Source organism: Nomascus leucogenys, chromosome 14 (genome assembly GCF_006542625.1).
Source record: "Nomascus leucogenys isolate Asia chromosome 14, Asia_NLE_v1, whole genome shotgun sequence".
Taxonomy (NCBI): domain Eukaryota; kingdom Metazoa; phylum Chordata; class Mammalia; order Primates; family Hylobatidae; genus Nomascus; species Nomascus leucogenys.
In genome coordinates this window covers 9,143,403-9,163,810 of record NC_044394.1, presented here as the reverse complement: position 1 = coordinate 9,163,810, position 20,408 = coordinate 9,143,403, and the positions used below count along the sequence as shown (strand labels likewise).

The 20,408-nt window shown below is 55.5% G+C and overlaps 1 protein-coding gene across 7 annotated transcripts; it reads right to left on the bottom strand.

The window, feature by feature from the left end:
- Positions 1-309: 309 nt before the first annotated feature.
- Positions 310-10,326, bottom strand: CA4 (carbonic anhydrase 4). Of its 7 annotated transcripts, none has more exons than XM_030828134.1 (10): positions 9,707-10,326; positions 8,289-8,376; positions 6,098-6,244; positions 4,456-4,503; positions 3,104-3,259; positions 2,280-2,425; positions 2,064-2,162; positions 1,725-1,791; positions 1,406-1,569; positions 310-626 (listed from the first exon to the last, which is right to left on the bottom strand). In XM_030828134.1, exons 3-10 carry the CDS (start codon positions 6,165-6,167, stop codon positions 435-437), a joined length of 942 nt encoding a protein of 313 aa, XP_030683994.1. In that variant the 5' UTR covers positions 6,168-6,244; positions 8,289-8,376; positions 9,707-10,326; the 3' UTR covers positions 310-434. The 7 variants fall into 7 exon arrangements, with proteins under 7 accessions (XP_030683994.1, XP_030683998.1, XP_030683995.1 ...); XM_030828138.1 differs by lacking the exon at positions 6,098-6,244 and adding an exon at positions 7,636-7,682 and having other exon boundaries at positions 9,707-10,325; XM_030828135.1 differs by lacking the exon at positions 8,289-8,376.
- Between the last annotated feature and the right edge of the window lie 10,082 nt (positions 10,327-20,408).

The window sequence follows — 20,408 nt, the reverse complement described above, 5'->3', positions numbered from 1 at the left end:
CCCAACCTCTTCTGTCTTAGCCTCAGTTTCCCCCTATATATGATGAAGAGATTAGATTGGAACTCCTCTAGCTTCTGCTGTGATGAAGCTCCAAGATGCCTTCAGCATCTCTCCAAGGTCCAGGTCCTGGTAGAAGGGAGTGGGGTATAGACACGGAATTCACATAGAATGGGAGTGGGGACACCTGGTGGTACCTGCTTGGGAGAAATCTGGCCTTAAAGCCCCCGCCCTGGAACAGGGGGAACAGGGGTGGGTGGAGGGGGACAGGGTGGGGTAGCTGTGGGAGGCTAAAAACACACTTGAGAAAGGTTTCTCCAAAAATATATCCATATTTTAATCATGCCTAAAGTCCCACCTGGGAAGGCTGAGGACTGGAAGCCTGGAACTTGGAGAGCTGAGGCACCAAAGAGGCTGTGTGCAGAAGTGAGCCATCATCACAGGAAGCCGGCCAGCAGGCAGGCCAGCATGGGGCCCAGCAGGGCAGGCAGGGCCCAGGGCAGCGGCCGACCCGGGGCCCCGGACTTGATCACCGCGCGCTGCCCCAGCAGCTGCAGGGGCCTGACATTGTCCTTCATGCTCAGTGTCTGTTCCTTGTCGTAGTACAGCTTCTGAGAGAATGCCAGGATCTGCGGAAGTGACCGGGCTCAGCAGGTGGGGGCAGGGGGAGCTGCACTCCCTGCCGTGTGACCTCAGGCAGGCACCTCGTCTCCTGGGAGCCCTCATTAAGAAAGAGGGGCTCTGAACCCCTGGCTCTCAAGGTGGTCATGAAGATGATAAGAACAGGGGATGTAAATGAGGTGCGTGGCATGGCTGAGGGCTAAGTGCCCACTGGCTTCCTTTCACTCACACCCCAGGGGGCCCGCAATGCCTGCTTCTCTTGTCACTCTTACTACAGGACAGTGGCTCTCAAACTTGAGCATGCGTTAGCATCAGCTGGGGGGCGGGCTTGTTGGGCCTCAGTGCTTGGGCTCCACCCCCAGAGTTCCTGATTCAGTAGCTCTGAGGATTAGCATTTCTACCAAATTCCCCCGGTGATGATGTTGACTCCACTGGTCCAGGGGCCGCACTTTGAGAACCACTGTTTTGGAATGAAAGTAGTGCAAGGGTAGGGATTTGTGTCCTTTGGGCTCACTGCTGTCTCCCCGGAGCCTCGTTTATTATAGAAACCCCCACACCATTTTCTGAATGACTCCACCTTCCCCTGCCTCCCGTCTAGCCCCCAATCTGGTGATGAAACAGCTCAGGCTTTTCTTGCCTGTCTTCAGTGAATGTCCATGATTAACAATGGACTTCAGTTACCTGGGCTCCCCACCCGTATCCTGAGGGACCTCTGAGGGCAGACAGAGGGATAATTTCTGGGGAGCCAGGCAGTGGGAGCCCATGCCCTGCCCCAGGCCCTGTGCACCTGTTCTCTGTGAAGCTGAATGGGCTCCTGGAACACAGTCCAGACGACCTTCTCATCGCAGGTTGGTGTGGTGAGTGAGCCCAGGTAGCGGAAGTAGTGCCTCAGTTTCTCCTCCTTGGGGAGCAGGTCCAGCAGGCTGCTCTCTGCCATTGTGGTGCTCATCTCTGGGGTGGGGGCAGAGGACATTGTCAGTGAGGGTGGGAGAAGGAGCCCCTCTTCCCCTGCACTCTGAGAGCCCAGCTCCCCACACACCCACCCCTTCCTTTGTGGGAGGAATCCCCCTCCTCACCCCACGCCCTTCTCCCCCATCCTGACTCACCAGGTTTGGGGATATTAGACAGTGCCTCCACCAGCGGCCGGAAGCCCTCGTTCACCTGGGGTCCAGCCTGGAAGGGGAGGGAAGGGTCTTGAGAAAGTCTGCAGGGAGCCAGTGGCGGTGGCCAGTTCATCCTCCCGTTCTGGGGACGGAAGGCCAGGCAGCTTCTGGGATGGAGGCTCTGGGCTCCCCACCTGGCCCGGGGACATGCAACCCCAGCAACAGAGGCGGAAGCTGGAGTATCCCCGCCCTCTCCTGCCTCGCTGGAGTCCCAGGTCTCTGAATCCTAAGAAGAAGCTCTCAGCCCCGGGTTCCCTGGGAAGTGGGGGATGGGAGTCCCACCTCCACCAGAAAGGCCAGCACCGCAATTTCGTCTTCAGGGTCCTGGGCCTCTTTCACGTTCCTCGATGTCCCCTTCTCTTTCTCGTGTACTATGTGCATCTGGTTGGGGTGGAGGGGTGAAGAGGGGACCTATGGAGGGCCTGGACTACCCTGCTTGCCCAAGGCAGGTGCACGCCCAGAGCCCAGACAAGGTCTCAGTCGGGAAGGGGCCCTCACCTCCATGGCAAAGTGTTCCCCATCCAGGCTGTGCTCCGAGCCGTTATGTAGAAAGTTGGACCAGTGCAGGTGCAACTGTGTGGCCTGGTACCGGGCAGGCAGTCCTCCGCCAGAAATGCTGGCCTTGTTCTCCAGTAACATCATCACTGGGGGCACAGAAGGGGCAGAGTCCTCGAACCAGCCTCCCTCAGCCTCCTCCAGCCCCTCACCCCAGCTTCACCCAGAAGGGACATTGTCTCCGGCCTCCCACCCTTCATGGGCTCGGGTCCTGGCCTGCAGGGGTGGGGCAGGGTGGGACAGCCCCGGACCTTTCCCTGGCCTCCTCCTTGGCCTCCCTGCCTGCCTCCCCCTCTCCTGCACCCTCCACTGCCCCAAACTGCAGCTCTGCCCTGGTGCCTCCTCTGCGTCCACCTCCTCTGTGGTGCCCTGGTGTCCTCGGGGTAATGTCCAAACTCCTCAGGCCTGGGTGATCTGCCCCTGGGCCTCGCTTGGGCTCCGCCTGGCTTCACTGTCTGTCCTTCATCCACACAGAGCTCCTGGCAGTCCTCTGAATGCGCCGAGCTGTCCCATGCCTCTGCGCCTTTGCACATGTCCTTCTTCCTGGAATGTTTCCTCCCCCCCATCCCAGACTGGTCTGACGAAAGTACCGAAAACATACTAGAGTGTTCTCTCCTCCTGGAAGCTGTCCTCCCCCATGGGATTTTCAGCCCCCTCGCAGCACAGATGGGCCTGGGCCTGGCACGCCCTCCTGGGAGGAGCCCCAGCCTCTCAGTCCTCGGGGAGCTCGGGTGCCCAGGCCTACCCAGGGCCTCTGTCCAGCCCACCTGAGTGCCCGTTATTTTGGATGGTCCACGTTTGCTTCTTATCGTAGCCAGAGAAGAAGAAGTGTCCCAGTTTTTTGTCCACCTTTGCCTTGGTGGTGACGATGTTGATGGGGGACTGGCGGTCCTTCTGGCAATTTCCACCCCACTTGACTGGCACTAAGCAGGGAGAGAGGGTGGGCTTAGAGTCAGAGGCGCCTGGCACCAAGGTGTAGCCCCCACCGCCCCACTGAAGTCAGACCCACCCACTCAGTTCCCACACGGAAATGCTTTGGGGTGGCCTGAAGGCTGGGCTGCAGGGATGCTCAGCTCAGAACTCTGCCCTTGCCCTCCCTGGGCCCTCCTCCTCCTCCACAGACACACACATGCAAGGCTGGGGAGTCTAGCCCCAGTGTGGGACAGGGTGGGAACAGGGCTGCCAACTGTTGACTGTGAGCTCCGGGGTAGGGACAACTTCATGAGGTGGTGCACACGGCCTCTCCAAGCCCTGGGTTTCCCAGATGTAAAATGGGAACTGCAGAGATAATCCGCTTCCCTGGGATGTCAGAGAGTTTAAAGGAGGCGGATGGAGAGGGCTTTGGAAACAGTGGAGTGGGACCCCTGGGGGCACTGCTGATGAAGGGCGCTGAGCATCATCTGAGGAATGGGAGGGAGAGGAGTACCCCTGGAGGAGCTGGTTCCCTGAACCCTGGTGACCCCAACACCAGGTGGGCCAGGGTCAGGAGCGGGCAGCACTGCTCAGTCACCAAAAGACAGCAGACTGCAGGGTTTGCATTCGAATTCGTCAGCATTCGAATAAAAGTGTAAAGGACCATGGCTCAGGCCCCCTGCAAGGGGTGTCACTGGGATAGAAACAACTCCCCATTTTATTATGGGAAACAGCAAAACGCCTTTCCTCCTTTAATGCTGCTGCCGATTCATTCCACAGGGAACATGCTCTCTCGGTGACAGCAGGTGCCAGTGAAGCCTCAGGTCACTCTATGCTCCCTGGTCCCTGAGCACCAGGACAGGAGAGTGTAAGTGTGTGTGTGTGTGAGTGTGAGAGTGTGGGTTTGTGTGAGTGTGAGTGTGTGTTTGTGTACGTGTGTGTGAGTGTTTGAGTGTGTGCTTGTGTGTGTTGTGTGAGTGTGCTTGTGTGTGTGTGTATATCTGTGTGTGTGTGAGTGAGAGAGAGAGAGAGAGGTGTGTGTGTGTGTGTGTGTGTGTGTATGCTGGGAACTGATCTCTGCCTGGGAGGCCACCATCACCCCTCCCTTCCCACCCTTCCGGGGTCTCCATTTCAGCCTGCATGGTGCCCACCATGCAGAAAGAGCAGTCCCTGGACTGGCCGTACTCACCCAAGCAGGTGTACTCACCCAAGCAGGCGGAGACCTGGGCTTGAATTTCGTAGCACCAGTGTGACTCTGGAGCAGAGAGGAAAGGTGTGAAGTGTGCGTGCGTGTGTCTTGTTGCTCACACACACAGGAGGATCAGAGGCTGGGCCTACCCCTGGGACTGTAGCCCCTCTTGGGCTAGGATGGAGTGTTCCTGGCAGTAGGATTGAGGGCCCAGGGAAAGAGACTCAATTGGAAACTAAGCAGGGGCTGATCAACAGGTCAGCTGGCGTAGGGCTCTGCTCCCCAGGCACGGCCAGGCCAAGCAGCCACTGGCCCTCCCGGGAAGCCCTCTGAGGCCACTCATCTCTAACGTGGGGCTGGCCTGGATACTCCATTCCTTGGTCACCAGCCGCCTCCTCCCCGCTTACCTCCCCCACCCCAAACCTGGAAGGGAGACTCTGGTGAGAGGAGAAGAGGAGGACTCAGCCCAGCCTCGCTCCTGTGACAATAGTCAGGTTCAGCCGGGCAGACTTCCCAGATCCAAGATAAGGGAGGAGATTAGGCGGCCCCTCCCCAGAATGCCTCGCCCCGTGTTACTAAGATCCCTTCTTGGCTAGCGTCTCACAGCTCCCGCTAGGAGGAAAGCAGCCAGGCTTTCTCCCCTGCCCCTCGACCCACAGTCCTGATCTTTGGGGCCAGGCTGAGGGCTCTGCCTCAGGGCAGTAGAACCCTCAAATGGCTGCACCTCAAATGTCCCACATGGATGCAAGATGTTAATAAGAGGGGGACGTGCATGCAGGGCAGAAGGGCCTATGGGAACCCTCCGTACTTCCTGCTGAATTTTTATGTGAGCCTAAAATTGTTCTAAAAATAAAGTCTATTATTTTTTTTAAAGGCTGCACCAGCAGGGCGAACACAGCATCTCGTCCAGAGCTTGGAATTCTGGCTGAGCCACTCAGGGGGCTTAGATGGGTTTGGGGGCAAGTCCCTTAAGCTCTCTGAGCCTCAGTTGTATCATCTGTAACATGAGACAAACGTACCCACCTCATAGGGCCGTGGGGAGGATTAAATGAGGTTCAGGCAGCTTGGCACTTAGTAAAATCCCATCGACAACTCCTTCCCTCCAGCCCACCCCTCCCACCCACCCCATGGCCTCCTTTTGGGAGCAGATGGCCAAAGCCAAGGAGGGGCTGAGAGAGGAGAGAAATGAAGTGACTTGGAAAGAAATCAAGATGAGGAAATTCCTAAGAAAAGCATGGTTCCTACTCAGCCAAAGCTGAGGCCTCTGAGCTCATCCGCCCTCTCCCTTCGTGCCTGGGCTGCCCCCACAATCCCATCTTCTTATAGTCTAAGCCAGGGTGGAGTCCCCGGAGTGGGGACAGGATGAGGAGGGAGCCATGAAGGAGCATCCCCAGGAAAACTAACTGGCCACGAAGAGCCGCTTCAGGCTTTGGAGTTTCCCAGCCCTGATCACTGCCTCTCCTTCCCCGCTGGCATCACCTTTTTCAGAGCTGCAGTGTCCTCCCCCTGATGGCCCATCCCCAGCCCCGGGAAGGACTCTGCTGTCCCTGGGAGTTGCTGCACCTGAACCACCCCCACGTGGGTGGATTCTGCAGAGGGCAGTGGCGACTCGCCACCCCGGCAGTGGGGCAGAGCTCCAAAGCCTCCAGCTCCCACTCGCCTTTGCTCAGTCTCCACAGAAGAGTTATCTGACATTCTGAGTCCCACAATCTTCCTCTGACAGAAGGCATGTTACAGGAAAGGGGTCCCGATCCAGACCCCAAGACAGGGTTTTTGGATCTTGCACACGAGAGAATTCAGGGCGAGTCTGCAGTGCAAAGGAAAAGCAAGTTTATTAAGAAAGGACAGTGGTGAAAGGACAGCTACTCCATAGTAGCTGTAGTAGAGTAGGACATTCCCAAAAGTCAGAGAAGGAATGCATCCAATGCGTTGTATATATGGGGACATGTGCTCTGCTACAAGGGTTTGTGATAAAGGATTAATTTTCTTAATTACTATATTATGCAAGAATCGATATTATTATTATTATTATTATTATTATTATTGAGATAGAGTGTCACTCTGTTGCCCAGACTGGAGGGCAGTGGCAGGCTCTTGGCTCACTGCAACCTCCACCTCCCAATTTCAAGCAATTCTCCTGCCTCAGCCTCCTGAGTAGCTGGGATTACAGGCATGTACCACCACGCCCAGCTGTCTTTGTATTTTTAGTAGAGACAGGGTTTCACCATTTTGACCAGGCTAGTCTCGAACTCCTGACCTCAAATGATCCACCCGCCTTGGCCTCCCAAAGTGCTGGGATTACAGATGTGAGCCACGGTGCCCGGCCGACATTATTATTTTTAAAGCAAAATTAGGAATGCCTTTGCTCTCCAGATATCGGAATATCTGGACCTTCCCAAGTCTGGGTCTGTGTAGTAAATATTATTAATTTGTTCCCTTAACTGCAAACATCTAGAGGCTAGAAATGCCTGACTTTCTGAGAATGCAGCCCAGCAAATCCCGGCCTCATTTCCCTAGCCCTCACCCAAAATGGAGTCACACTGGTTCAAACGCCTCCGACAGGTGCAGCCACCAAATTCCCAGTGCTGGTGACTGAGGAGATAATAAATCAGAGGGCATTTGCACCATGACAGTTCCTTGCCATAATCATCCCATGTCCCCACCCGCAGAGGTCTTGAAGGAGGAAGGGGTTTTGAAGATTGGGCTGGCCTCTCCTCTGACTGGAGGCCCCAGGGGCAGCCATTCCAGGAGAAGCCTCCCTTCAGCCAGCATCCCCAAGAGCCAGCTGCAAAGGGTGGAACCCCCTGTAACTCGCCTCACAGCCTCCCTGGGGCCCATCTGTTCCAGGCTTAGCTTTTCTTAGGAATTTGGTCTTCCCTGGCTCTGGCCGCAGCTCCTAGGTTTGTAGTGGTGACCTCTGATCCACTGTCTTAATCATGGAGACTTTTGACCTGCTTGGCTGAACGCGCTTGTAACTACCTTCTTCAGGAAGCAGCAGCCAGGAAAACATAATGGTGGTGAGGTCAAGGCCAGGGGTCAGGTCCATGTCCGTGGATGAGGGTGGGGTGCTGGTGGCAGGAGCACCCACCACTCAGGTTCCTGTCCTCGTTGAATGAGAGGGCCACCCTTGCAGATAAGTACCAGCCCACTGACTCAGGCCACTCCCAAGAGGGCCTGGGAAGGAGAGGGGCTACCTACCCAGAGGTCTCGGTGTCCAGCGCCACATCCTACCTAGTCCATCCACCCTGACCAGAGGTTAGAGACCGAAAGTCAGTCGCCTGTCACCCAGCTACTGCCCCCCACACTGACTGACCTGCCACCCCTCCCCCTTATTTCAAGATGGCTGAAGAAGCCTCTCTAATGGACCTTGCTCACCCCACCTCCCCCTCTGAGGGACAGGGGATAATCCTGAAAAACAGCTCAGCACAACCCAAGTGTGTCCTGGGCAAAGTCTCAGCCGCTCCAGGCCAGGGATCTGGGGCTCCGAAGAGGACCAAATATCCTCTCCCCTCCTCCTGTCTCAATGGACAGAGATGCTCTGGGGTCTCCATATGCAACCTGGTCCCTTCTCAGCTTGAGTCCCCGATAAGATGAATGGAAGGCAGGTCCGGGTCAGAAAGCCTTGGCACTAAAGCGGATCGCAGCTTGTGTGAGGGGTGAGCTGAGACACATTCCTGACACTGGCCCCAGGCTTGGAGGAGAGCCCCATAAACTTGGTATGTGGTGCACCGGCCACGTGCCACACAGGCACTGCACTAATCACTTAAACCCATTATCTTATTCAAACGCTTAAAACCCCTGAAGTCAGAATGACTACACCTGTTTCGCAAACGGGACAGGAAGTGACTTACCCAAGACCACACAGCTACAAAGCACCCGAACTGCAAAGCATTTCTCTTTCTACTGTCTAGCTGCTTAGCAGGTTTCCAATGTCCAACCCTACAAATAAAAGTTTCCACATTCTGCTTTTTCTCTTTCTTCTCCCAGGGGCCCGGAGGAGAGGCTGCAAGATGCCCCTCGACCCTCTACGACAGCTCAGCCAGTCCCTGCTGCAAAGGGCACACGCTGGCTCCTCTCTGTGCAGAGGACACCTTCACCCCTCACTCCGCGGCTTTGAGGCTGGAGCACCTAACTTGGGAGAGGAGGTTTCAGCCTGCGTGGACGCCAAGAACCATCCGAGGGGTGGTTGGGCTGAGAACTGGCAGATGGGGTCTTCCGGTGATGGGACCTGGGGTTGCAAAGAAGGTGCCTCCAGGATCGGATCCCCGTGCCCAGCCGCTTGAAGCGCCTTTAGCTCCTTATCAAATATTAACATGCCTTTCCTGCCACCTCCCACCTAGAGGAATAATTAAGAGCTCGGCTTCACCATTAATCTTTAAACGAAAATCACCCTGTCCGGAAAGACCGGCTCCGCAGAGGCCTTGGGGCTCCAGGTCCCCCACCCCCCGCCCCCGCCAGGCTCCCAATTCAGCGCTGGGGGTTAGGGAGGCCAGGGGAGCTTGCGACCCTCGAGGGCAAGGAACCCGGGTGGGAAGCGCGGCTTCCAGGACCCTGCCACACCGCCTTTGCTCTGGACGCGGGGCAGTCACCCAGCGCTGAGTCCCAGCGGGACAGACAGAAACCCACGGGCAGACGGAGGAGGCTGGGTGAGAAAAGAAGGCGTGCGTTGAGGCGGGTCCGAGAAGCATCCTTTTTTTTTTTTTTTTTTAAACGGAGCACCAGGCTGGAGTGCAGTGGCGTGATCTCACTGCAACCTCCACCTCCTGGGTTCAAGCAATTCTCCGGCCTCAGCCTCCCGAGTAGCTGGGATTACAGGCGTGTGCCACCACGCCCGGTTAATGTTTGTATTTTTGGTAGAGATGGGATTTCACCATGTTGGCCATGCTGATCTCGAACTCCTGGGCTCAGGTGATCCACCCGCCTCTGCGTCCCAAAGTGCTGGCATTACAGGCTGGAGCACCCGCGCCCAGCCTGAGACGCATCCTTATCAGGGACTCCCAACTCGTCTCGCCGGGCCACGCGCACACACCCTCACCGCGCACAAGCATGCACACGCTCCCCCAGCCGCTGCGGACACGCGTGTGCACACACAAGCTCGCGCGCTGCCCAGTCCTCCCGCACCCTCGCGGCTCCCGGGGCACACGCAACCCGGGACCCAAGCGCCGCCCGACGCTCACCGGTCGCCCGCGGGGAGCCTCTGCAGGGGCGGGAGCTGGGGGCATGGAGGGGACCGCCGAGGGGCACCTGGGGCGGGAGCCCGGGAGCTCACCTGCACTGGCCGATGGCCGCGCCGCAGATAGGGCCAGGAGCGCCAGCAGCATCCACATCTTGCGCGACAGCAAAGAGTCCTCTGGGCCGGGGGTCGCGCACCGAGGAGGCCGCCGCGGGTGCAGGGATCCTGCCGGCCTGGGTTTTATAGCGGAGCCGCGACGGGAGGGAGCCCCCACAGCTGGACGCGGGAGGCGGCTCCTCCCCCTGGCGGGGCCTGCCCTCCCCTCTCCACCTTCCCCTGTCCCTCATCTGAAATCCTCCGCTCTCCCCGGTCCCCCGCCCCGCCTGGCCACCTATTGCCCTGTGCGCGAGGCCCCCTCGCCCACTCCCCGTCCTCTCCACTCAGAAGCGGCGCCCTGCCCCTCCCCCATCCTACTCCTGGTCCCTGGCATCACAAAGTGCTTGACCCACACAAAGATGAGTGCCCCGATGATGACTTCGATCACTTTGGCGCCACTCCTGCGCAGTGGTCTAGAATGGGACCTTGGAATGGCCTTGGGGTGGGGGTGGGGGTGAAGATGGCCTCGAAGAGATGAGAGGCTGAGGGGCCTGTGATGCCGTTTGTTGAATCAGTGGCCGCAGAAAGGGTCTCTTGTCTCTCCCAGGCAGTGGTCATTGATTCTCTGGGTCTCATCTCTTCCATTTCCTCCCAGGCTGCTCCAAACTTAATTTCTAAGCAGACCAAAGACCTTTCTTCGAACACAGAGCAAAGCTGTCCCTAAACTGCCCTTGCTGGTGTTTATGTGATGACCAGGGAGGGATGAGGGGGCAGAATTAAGAAATGGATTGTAAGAGGATTCGGTGAGGGAGAAGCTGATGGGGTCAAAGGGGAGGAGCTAGGTTCTTTGAGCCCCCCAGGTGGAGAGATGAGATAGGAAGAGAAGAGACTGGGGTCTGAATGGACCCCTAGTTCTCCCATCTGGCAAGATCTCCAGAGGAGTCCAGGGAAAGTTCCCTTAAGGGCGGCTCCAACATTTGGGGAAATGGGGTCCCCCCATGCCCCCAAGCTGCCTCTTGTCTCCTCTCTTAGCTGTGCCCCCCTGCTACTGCAGGTCCTCTGTGTCCCACAGGGGGTGGGGGCTGCTGTGGGAGTTTGGGAAGCTCAGGCTAGGGTGCAGGAGAGGGACGGGGAACCGGGCAGTGGACGTGGACCTCCTCCATCAACCCATCAACAGGAAGCCCCTTTTTCTGGTTTAGCCACTCCCCATCCGCTGCCAACCTCTCAGTCCCTACCGACCTTCGAACCTGGGCTGGGGACCTCTGAAGGGGGATTGCCTCCCCCAGAAGGATTCAGGCAAAGACGCTTCCTCCTTGCTTAGAGTTGAGGCTGACTCCCTGCTCCTGGCCCAGGATCACACAGCCTCACAGAGCAGCTTTGATCCTACAGAGAGGCAGGAGGGCGGGGAGGGGGTGTCCATGCCAGGCTTAGGGCTCTATTGTCAACACCACTGTATAATGTAATCACCAGCCTGCGACCAGGACAGCCGCCGGAGGGATTCCACACCCAGAGCCTATTCTGGGGAGTGCATTTGTGTTCACAGGGCTATAAAAATGTCCCTTTCAGGACTGAGGAAGCCTGTTCCTGGGAATAAAAACCACCCCAGGGAGTCCCTGTGACCTCAGGCCAGCCCCCTGATGAGCAGGGGAGAGGCTTGGGAAATTTTAGTGGGGTTAAGGGACTATTGATCAATGACCCACTTTAAAGTTCATTGCATTCAGGCCCCCCAGGAGAGAGGGGGGCCCTGGGTGCATTTTGGGACCATAAAGATGGGTGAGGAGAACGAGTCCCTGGTAGGGCATCCCCTCTGAGGAATGGGGAGGGGTAAAGCTATGCACTCTCTCGTGGGTGCATCTTAATTATGGGCACCACAGAGCCTGCACACTGGCGATGGGGCGGTGGAGTGGTCCCTGCTCCATTTGCCATCTCTAACTTCAAGGTTACACAGGGTGAGTGGCCCTCCCTTCCTGTTCCTGGTCTTAACATTCTCAGCCTTATCTCCAGCCCTGACCCCAGTCCTGTCCTGCCATAAACCAGTCACCTGTCACTATTTAGGCTACCTGGGGCCCTGCTTACCTGTAGGGGGCAAGGTGTGATTTAGGGTCATTAAAGCTGGAATGGATGCTGACACCTCCCAGCGACTTACAGGGCCCATAAAGCTGCCAGCCCAGGCCACCTGAGTGGGAGAGCCCAGCCCAGCAGCCCCAGCCTCCTTCCTCTTACTCTGCATAGGCCCCCAGTGTTCTGAGTTCAAGTCTTTGCTCTTCCTCTGACTCACGGATGACCTTGGGCAATTTTCCTGCACCCGGCTGATTGCAACTTCCTCATCTATAAACTGGAGATGGTAATCCCTGCCCTGCTGACCTCCACCAATAAACAGTTATTTGGAGTCTGCTGTGAACCAGGGCCTGCCCAGCCCAGACTCTCACAACTGGCCTCTCAGTGCCTGGGTGTAGCTGCTTGCCCATGGCGGATGCAAAGATTAATCACACTCTTGTCCCCTGGGGATGTTTGCACGCATGACCCTGTCAGGAACAGAAGGGAGGCCATGGGAAAGCTAAGGGGCTTTGAGACACATAACCCTGGAGTTACTTCTGGCTCCATCCACTTGCTCTGTGATGGCAGCTAAGCCTCAGTTTTCCTCATCTGTGAAACGGAAATCATCCCCCAATCTTTCTCAAAGATTGCCGTGAGGCCTCCGTGGACTAAAGTCTGAGGAGGCTGGGCCCACAGCTTGGCACATTGGCACATGTGGCCATGACCTCTAAGCAGAGCCCCCTTAGCTGGATTAAACGTGACCCTAGGCAGGTGTGGAGGCAGCATTGGGTGGGATGGGACATTGAGTTAGCAATGGGGAGGGGCCCTGGCACATCCAGGCTCTTCCTGGGCTCCCAAGGGCAAGGAGGAGAGCCCTGACTATAAACCTGGGAACATGAGGTTCAGAGGCAGCCCCCACTGGGACTGTGAGAGGCATGGAGTAGAGGCACAAAGGGAGCTGAGACCCTGCACCCCTGGGTTCACAGCTCAGGGGAAGGTCAAATACATTGCCCTAAACAGAAACCTATCATACCTTATGCTCAGCATAGCAGGAGGGCAGAGAGAATATAAGGCAGAGGATCAGAATAGGAGTAGGAGCCACACTGCCTGGGGTCTACATCCCAAACCCGACACTCAGCTTTCACCCCCGTCAGGCTCAGTGTCCTGATCAGGAAAATCACCAGCCTTCGACCATGATTAAAAAAAAAGCAAAATAACAAAAAAACACAGCAGAAATAAAAACAGCAGCTGCCGGGCACAGTGGCTTATGCCTGTAATCTCAACACTTTGGGAGGCCGAGGTGGGCAGATCACTTGAGGTCAGGAGTTCGAGACCAGCCTGGCCAAGATGGAGAAACCCCCGTCTCTACTAAAAATACAAAAATTAGCCAGGTGTGGTGGCGGGTGCCTGTAATCCCAGCTACATGGGAAGTGGAGGCAGGAGAATCACTTGAACCCAGGAGGCAGAGGTTGTAGTGAGCTGAGATCCTGTCACTGCACTCCAGCCTGGGCAATAGAGCAAGACTCTGTCTCAAAAAAAAAAAAAAAGAAAGAAAAGAAAAAGAAAACCAGCAATACCTTCACAAGAGTGTGGTTAGAATTCCACAAGATAATGCTGGGTGAAGGGCCTGTCTGGACACTTACTGAGTGCTCAGTAAACCTCAGCTGTAATTCTTAGTTGTTAAGGCCACAGTGGCCTTATGCCCAGAACAGCACAGGAGCCCAGAGGAGCAGCACCTAACCCAGCCTGTGGGAAAGAGACTGGGGAAAGCTCCCTCAAGAGATCAGACCTGCACTGAGTCTTCAAAGAAAAGTAGACTTTAACTTAAAAAGGAAAGGCAGATGCAGGTGAAGGAAACAGAATGAGAAAAGGCATGGGGGTGAGGCTGGAGAGGGGTTTGGGACCAGACAGGGCTTGTCTGTTAGGATTGGAAGGTTGGACTGATCTTTGCTTTGGTGGGGGATAGATAGCAAGATCCTAATTTTGTAGACCAGGAAACATTCTCAGAGAGGGTCACTAGACCCCAGAAGCAGGTAGGGATCCTCTGTTACTTCTATGAGTTACAGAAGAGGAAGCTGAGGCTCAGAGAGGGCAGTGGTTTGCCCAAATTCACAGCAAGGAGAGAGGAGTAGAGGTGGGATTAGAACTTTGGTCTCCTGCCCCACTTCCCAGTGCTCTTTCTGTGCCATCTCACCTCCTCCCAACACCACATACTTCCCTCCCACTGGGAGTCCCAGCCTCCATCTGCCCTCTCTTTCCTCACCCGCAGATTCTCCGCTGACTCACAGATTATTCAGGGAAAGGTTTGCAGAGATTCTAGCTTTTGCATTCCCAGAGAGTGAGATTAAATCCACACAAAAGAAGGGTTAGTCAACAGCCTGGGCTCCACCTCTCCCCAGCCTGGATCTCTGCTGTATTCCAGCAAAGACGAAAAAACTCCTTTCCTGCCAGCACCTGTGGAGGCTGCGTGCCCTCTTCCCACCCTCTATGCCTGCCCTATTTCTCTGGACTGTGCAGAGAATCTGGGGGAGGGGAGAGGGGGGCCGGCAGAGAGAGCTGGAGACTGTCACTAGGGAAGGACAGGAGCCTTTTTGGTAGAGGAGTTGGCAGAAACTTCTGGCCCTGAACATTTTGAAATAACAATAGCAGTAATACGTGTGGAAAAACCCAGTGATAGAAGTGACATATGTTCTGTTCCTCTCCTGCAGAAAACTCAGGAATACTCCCCCGTGGTCGTCCCCTCCCCTCTCAGCATCTTGGCCACAACAGCCCAGGCTCACACCAGCAGGAGGCTGGGATCAGAGTGAGGTCGGATTTTGCAAGTGTGTTCATTTACTTTTTGGTTTTGTGGTGGAGGGATCTCCTAAAGAGGGTGATGAGGGAGAACTGGATTGGGGAGAAGAAGAGCCACACGAGCAACTTTGGTGAGGAAAGGAATGCTCCTTCCTTAATTAACATGGTGACAACATTAAGAAAACAGGCTCACGGGTGGCTTGGCGGTGGCTCGCACCTGTAATCCCAGCACTTTGAGAGGCCAAGCCTGGCAGGTTGCTTGAGCCCAGAAGTTCAAAACCAGCCTGGGCAAGATGGTGAAATCGGTCTCTACAAAAAATACAAAAATGAGCTGGGCATGGTGGCACATGCCTGTAGTCCCAGCCACTTGGGGGGCTGAGGCTGGAGAATCACTTGAGCTCAGGAGGTGGAGGCTGCAGTGAGCCAAGATCACACCACTGCATTCCAGCCTGGGGCCTGGGTGATAGAGTGAGACCCTGCCTCAACAAAAAAAAAAAAAAGAGAGAGAGAGTGAGAGAAAGAAGAAAAAGAAAAGGAAAGGGAAGAAAAAAGAGACTTGGCCAGGCGCAGTGGCTCACACCTGTAATCTCAGCCCTTCGAGAGGCTGAGGCAGGAAGGTCACTTGAGCCCAGGTGTTTGAAAACAGCCCGGGCAGCATAGCGAGACTCCGTCTCTACAAAAAATAAAAAATTAGGGGAGTATGGTGGTGCACATCTATAGTCCCAGCTACTCAGGAGGCTGAGGTAGGAGAATCCCTGGAGTCTGGGAGATTGAGATGGAGGCTGCAGTGGGCTATGAGCACGCCACTGTACTCCAGCCTGGGCAACAGTGCAACAGTGCAACAGTGTGAGACCCTGTCTCAAGAAAGAAAAAAAGAAAGAAAGAAGGAAAGAAAGAAAGAGAAAGAAGAAAGAAAGAAAGAAGAAAGAAAGAAAGAAATAAGAAAGAAAGAAGAAAGAAAGAAAGAAAGAAAGAAAGAAAGAAAGAAAGAAAGAAAGAAAGAAAGACGGAAAGATGGATGGACTAGCAGGGATGGGGGCTCACGCCTGTAATCCCAGCACTTTGGGAGGTAGAGGCAGGTGGATCATCTGAGGTCAGGAGTTTGAGACTAGCCTGACCAACATGGTGAAATCCCATCTCTACTGAAAATACAAAACTTAGCCAGGTGTGGTGGCGGCGCAAGCTGGTAATCCCAGTTACTCAGAAGGCTGAGTCAGGAGACTCGCTTGAACCCGGGAGGCAGAGGTTGCAGTGAGCCAAGATCTTGCCACTGCACTCTGGCCTAGGTGACAGGGCAAGACTCTGTCTCAAAAAGAAAAGAAAAAAGAAAAAAAAGGAAGGAAGGAAGGCAAGCAGAAAAAAAGGAAGGAAGGAAGGCAAGCAGAAAAAAAGGAAGGAAGGAAGGCAAGCAGAAAAAAAGGAAGGAAGCAAGCTCTTTCAGAGTGTGTGTGTGTGTGTGTGAACTTCTTTTTCCTGATTACCCAAATAACACTTGCTCATTGTAGAACACTTGGAAAGGAGAAAAAGAAACATTATCCATAACCTTATTTCCCAGAGGCAATCATTTTACAAGCTTGACGTATTTTTAAGAAAAAACACCTCACCTCAATCGTGTTTAATTTTTCTGTGTCCCCTGCAGTCTTTATCTATATGCAAGCTATTGACATAGTGAACAATGGAGGGTCCTGCTTTTTAATGTCCACATTTCAGTGTAAACATGAGTCCGTGTTACTGGGCAGCCTTTGCAACTTTCATTTTGTGGCTCCACAGTACACCCAGGTTGTATCATCAGCTCACTCCCCATTATAAAGAACATTGCAGCCAACGCCTTCCCACTAGATGGACAGGGCCACTGGGTGGGCAGGGAAACTGGGAGTCTCAGCTCCTCTCCCCAGCTCCCCACTGAGGGGAGCTGCCCTAAGTTCATGAAAATAGTTGAGGGGTGCGGTGGGGGCTAGTGAAGGTCCCTTGGCGGCCAGTCGGAGAATCAGAGCCTGGAGTCCTCACTCTGATCTCTGATGTGCCTGTGAGATGGCAAAGGTGTGTGAGGCTGGGGGTGAGGTGGTTCTGAATAGATTTGCAAGGGTGTGAAAAAAAAATGTGCTTGTGGGTGCCTCCTCCCTAGTGCCTTTGCACAACATTGGCGCCCTCTGCTGTCCCTGCTCCTCTAATACTTCGGAAGTTCTTTCTGTCGAACTGTAGATCAGTCTGTCCTTCCTGTCTCCTTTCCATTTAGGGGGAGAGTATTATTTAACAGCAGTGAAATCGCATTCAGAGAATTGAAAAAAAACTCTTTAGGTCCACCCCAAGCCCAGTACCGAGAACTTTAGCTTCCTTCAGGAGACTTCCCTATTGGAACTACTCTCTCTCTGAGTTGGGGGTAGGGGGGATGGGGACTGAGACAAGCAGCTGAGAATAAGGCAACAGTTTCCCTGAAGACCCTGTCCTAGCCACTCCCTTTTCCAGGTGTGGCCCTGGGGAGAGATGGCTGTATTACAGCCACAGAAAGAAGCTGAGCGTTTGGCAGCTTAGCTCACCTCCTGCATCTGATAAGGGTGACACACGGGTACAGGTGGGGTGGTTAGATGGGTCTTCCCTGCCTCTCCGTTTATTGTGCAAATGGAGAAGTGGGGAATGGCTTTTTCCTAGTAAGTAACTCCGAGATTTCCGAAGTTTAATGAGCCTGTGCCGCAGAGGATTGGGGCAGGCCTGGCTTCATGGGGCAGGGGCTTGCATAGTTGCAGAAGGGCTGCACTTAGAAGAGCTCCACATTTTCTTTTTTCTTTTCTTTTTCTTTCTTTTTTTCTTTATTTTTTCTTGAGACAGAGTCTCAATCTGTTGCCCAGGCTGGAATGCAGTGACACGATTTTGGCTCACTGCAACCTCCACCTCCCGGGCTCAAGTGCTCCTCCTACCTCAGCCTCCTGAGTAGCTGGGATTACAGGCACCAGCCACCATCCCGGCCAATTTTTTTTTTTTTTTTTTTTTTTTTTTTTTTTTTTTTTTTTTTTTTGAGACAGAGTCTCTCTCTGCCGCCCAGGCTGGAGTGCAGTGGTGCGATCTCGGCTCACTGCAAGCTCTGCCTCCCGGGTTCACGCCATTGTCCTGCCTCAGACTCCGGAATAGCTGGGACTACAGGTGCACGCCACCACGTCCGGCTATTTTTTTTGTATTTTTAGTAGAGACGGGGTTTCACCATGTTAGCCAGGATGGTCTCAATCTCCTGACCTCGTGATCCGCCCGCCTCGGTCTCCCAGAGTGCTGGGATTACAGGCGTGAGCCACCTCACCCTGCCCACAGTTTTATTTTGTAGCTTATACTGGAGGCTGGGGTTTGGGGGAGCGGTGTCTGTCTTCTGGCTTTATCTCCCACCCTGCCAGGGCGGGCGGCGAGGGGGTTGAGATTCTAAAAGCCTTGAGGGAAAGCTCCCCAGGACCCAGCCTCCCCATACGATTCACAGGACAAGTCTGGAGTGAGCGAGGACTATGTCCATGAAAGGAAGGAAAGGACAAGACAATATTGCCCAATGAGTCAAGCGTGATCGTAGCACAAAGAAGCGGGGCGCTGTTCCCCAGAGCAGGGACCAGTTCAGAGAAGAGGTCGGGAGCAGCTGGGCGATAGAAAACAGTCCTCCTACCAGCAGCCCTAGGGCCCTCGGCTGGCGCAGGTTCTGCTTTCTCGCGGGAAACGCTCCCCTACAGATGCTCGCTCACAGCCCGCCGCCCCGCGCCGCTGCAGCCTCTGTGCCCTGGAAAGCCTCTCCAGCAGCCTGGCAGTGCTCAAGGTGAGGACAGCGTTTCGGCCTCCTGAGCCTGCCTACTCCTCGTGGTGATGTCTGATAGCTAGGTCAGCAGCGCGACGTCCATGGGGGCCCTGCGCGCTGGGCGCGACGTCCAGCCCGGGCGCGGTCCCTAAGCGGGCCAGCCTTGGCCCGGGGCGCTGTCTGAATTGGGCGCTGGCTGCACACTCAGCTGGCCTGGAATGCCCTGGACGGCACCTGCCTGCCTGACTTCTGCCTCCACCATCTGGTCTGGCATTTCGCCCCGGGCTGATGATAAGAAGGTGCCAGGAGGCCCTGGGACACCGCGCAGGAGCACGGCGGGAGCCATACTGGGGCATAGCCCTGGACTGCCTCTCTGAACTGGCCCGCTCTGGGGAAGAGTGCCCCGCTTCTTTGTGCTACAGTCACGCTTGACTCATTGGGCAATATTGTCTTGTCTTTCCTTTCTCTTTCTTTTTGTGGATATAGTAGTCCTCATTCACTCCAGACCTGTCCTATGAATTGTATGGGGAGGCTGGGCCCTGGGAAGCTTTCCCTCGGCTTTTGAATCTCAACCCCCTGTGGTCATCCAAGCTTTCCAAAGAGGAAAGACATTTCTTTTCTTTTTCTTTCTTTTCTTTTTTTTGACATGGTCTTGCTCTGTTGCCCAGACTAGAGTGCAGTGGTGTGATCATAGCTCACTGAAACTTCCTGGCTCAGGTGATCCTCCCACCTCAGCCTCCAAAGTAGTGCAGTGCCATCACTCCCGACTAATTTTTATGTTTTTTTTGTAGAGACGGGGCTTCACTATGTTGCCCAGGCTGGTCTCGAGCTCCTTGGCTCGAGCGATCCGCCCGCCCCGGCCTTCCAAAGTGCTGGGATTACAGGCGTGAGCCACTGCGCCTGCCCAAGCTTGTGATTTCATATGCTCAGGAGCAAAAATCTGGTCCCGAAGTGGCTGTACCCAGTGTCAAAGAAGGGCATATTCACTTTGTGAAAGATGTGCGGGAGGAATTCCAGGAGTTTTTCTCTCCTGCTTTGCAGGTAGCAGTGTTGGCACAGCTTGGATGGCCACACCGGGGTTGAGATTCTAAAAGCCGAGGGAAACCTTCCCGGGGCCCAAACAATTACAGGACAGGTCTGGAGTGAGCGAGGACTATCTCCATAATTAGTGAATTCCTGTCAGTGCCGGGACAGAGCATGGGGTTCGAGCTTCGCCCACCTCTCCCGCACTGCCTGGGACTGGACAAGGCATGGACCTTCGCCGAGCCTCTCAGGCAAGCTCCGACCTCCCCGGTGCTTCCGGGTGAAACCCGCGGTAGTCTAAACAGTTGAGGCAGGCGACGATCCATGAGGGCTGTTGGACCAGTGCGGACGCGTCCTGGGGTTCGGGTCGAATCCTGAGTGCAGGCTGCAGCGCGGACGCGGCTTCCGGTAGATGGCAGAGGGGCGTGGGGCGCTTCAGCACCACGGGGTGGACAGCACCCTGGAAGCAGCGGCGGAAGCCTGCAGCCGAGGTCGCAGCCAGGCTCCCCAGACCCCCGACTGGTTCCGCGGTCTTTACCCTGGAAATAGAGGCGGAGGGACAGCCCCAGCGGGGCCGAGCTTCGGAATCCGGACCTCACGGCCCACAAGCTGTGCGGAGCTTGGGCCTGCGCTCGGGGGATCTTGTCGAGTTGGGGTCAGGGATGAGGAGGAGGGGGCCGCAGGGGAAGACTGGCGATTCATCCAGCAGCGCTCAGCCGGAGGCAGGAGACCGAACCTTGGTCGCGCCCCTGGAGCCCTCTTTCCGTTGGCTTGGAATTCCAGTGTAGACACCGTCGCGGATGCTGGTTGCAAGCGACCCTCAGGCCCCCGCCGGCCCAGACTTGCAGCCTCATCTAAAACCTCCTGCCCCAGGTTAACAGGCAAAATAACGGCACCTGGAGGGGCAATGGAGCGCGGAAGGGCTGTTCGAGGGCAGCGGGGCAGAACGGTCCCGCTGCGCAGCGCTATGACAGGGACGGAAGCCATGGACCGTTTCTAGGAAGCAGGTAAATGGCATTAAGTAGAATTAAGATTCCAAGGCGTTTTACACGCGGTCCTTTCTGAGCCTCTCAGCAGCCGAGGAAG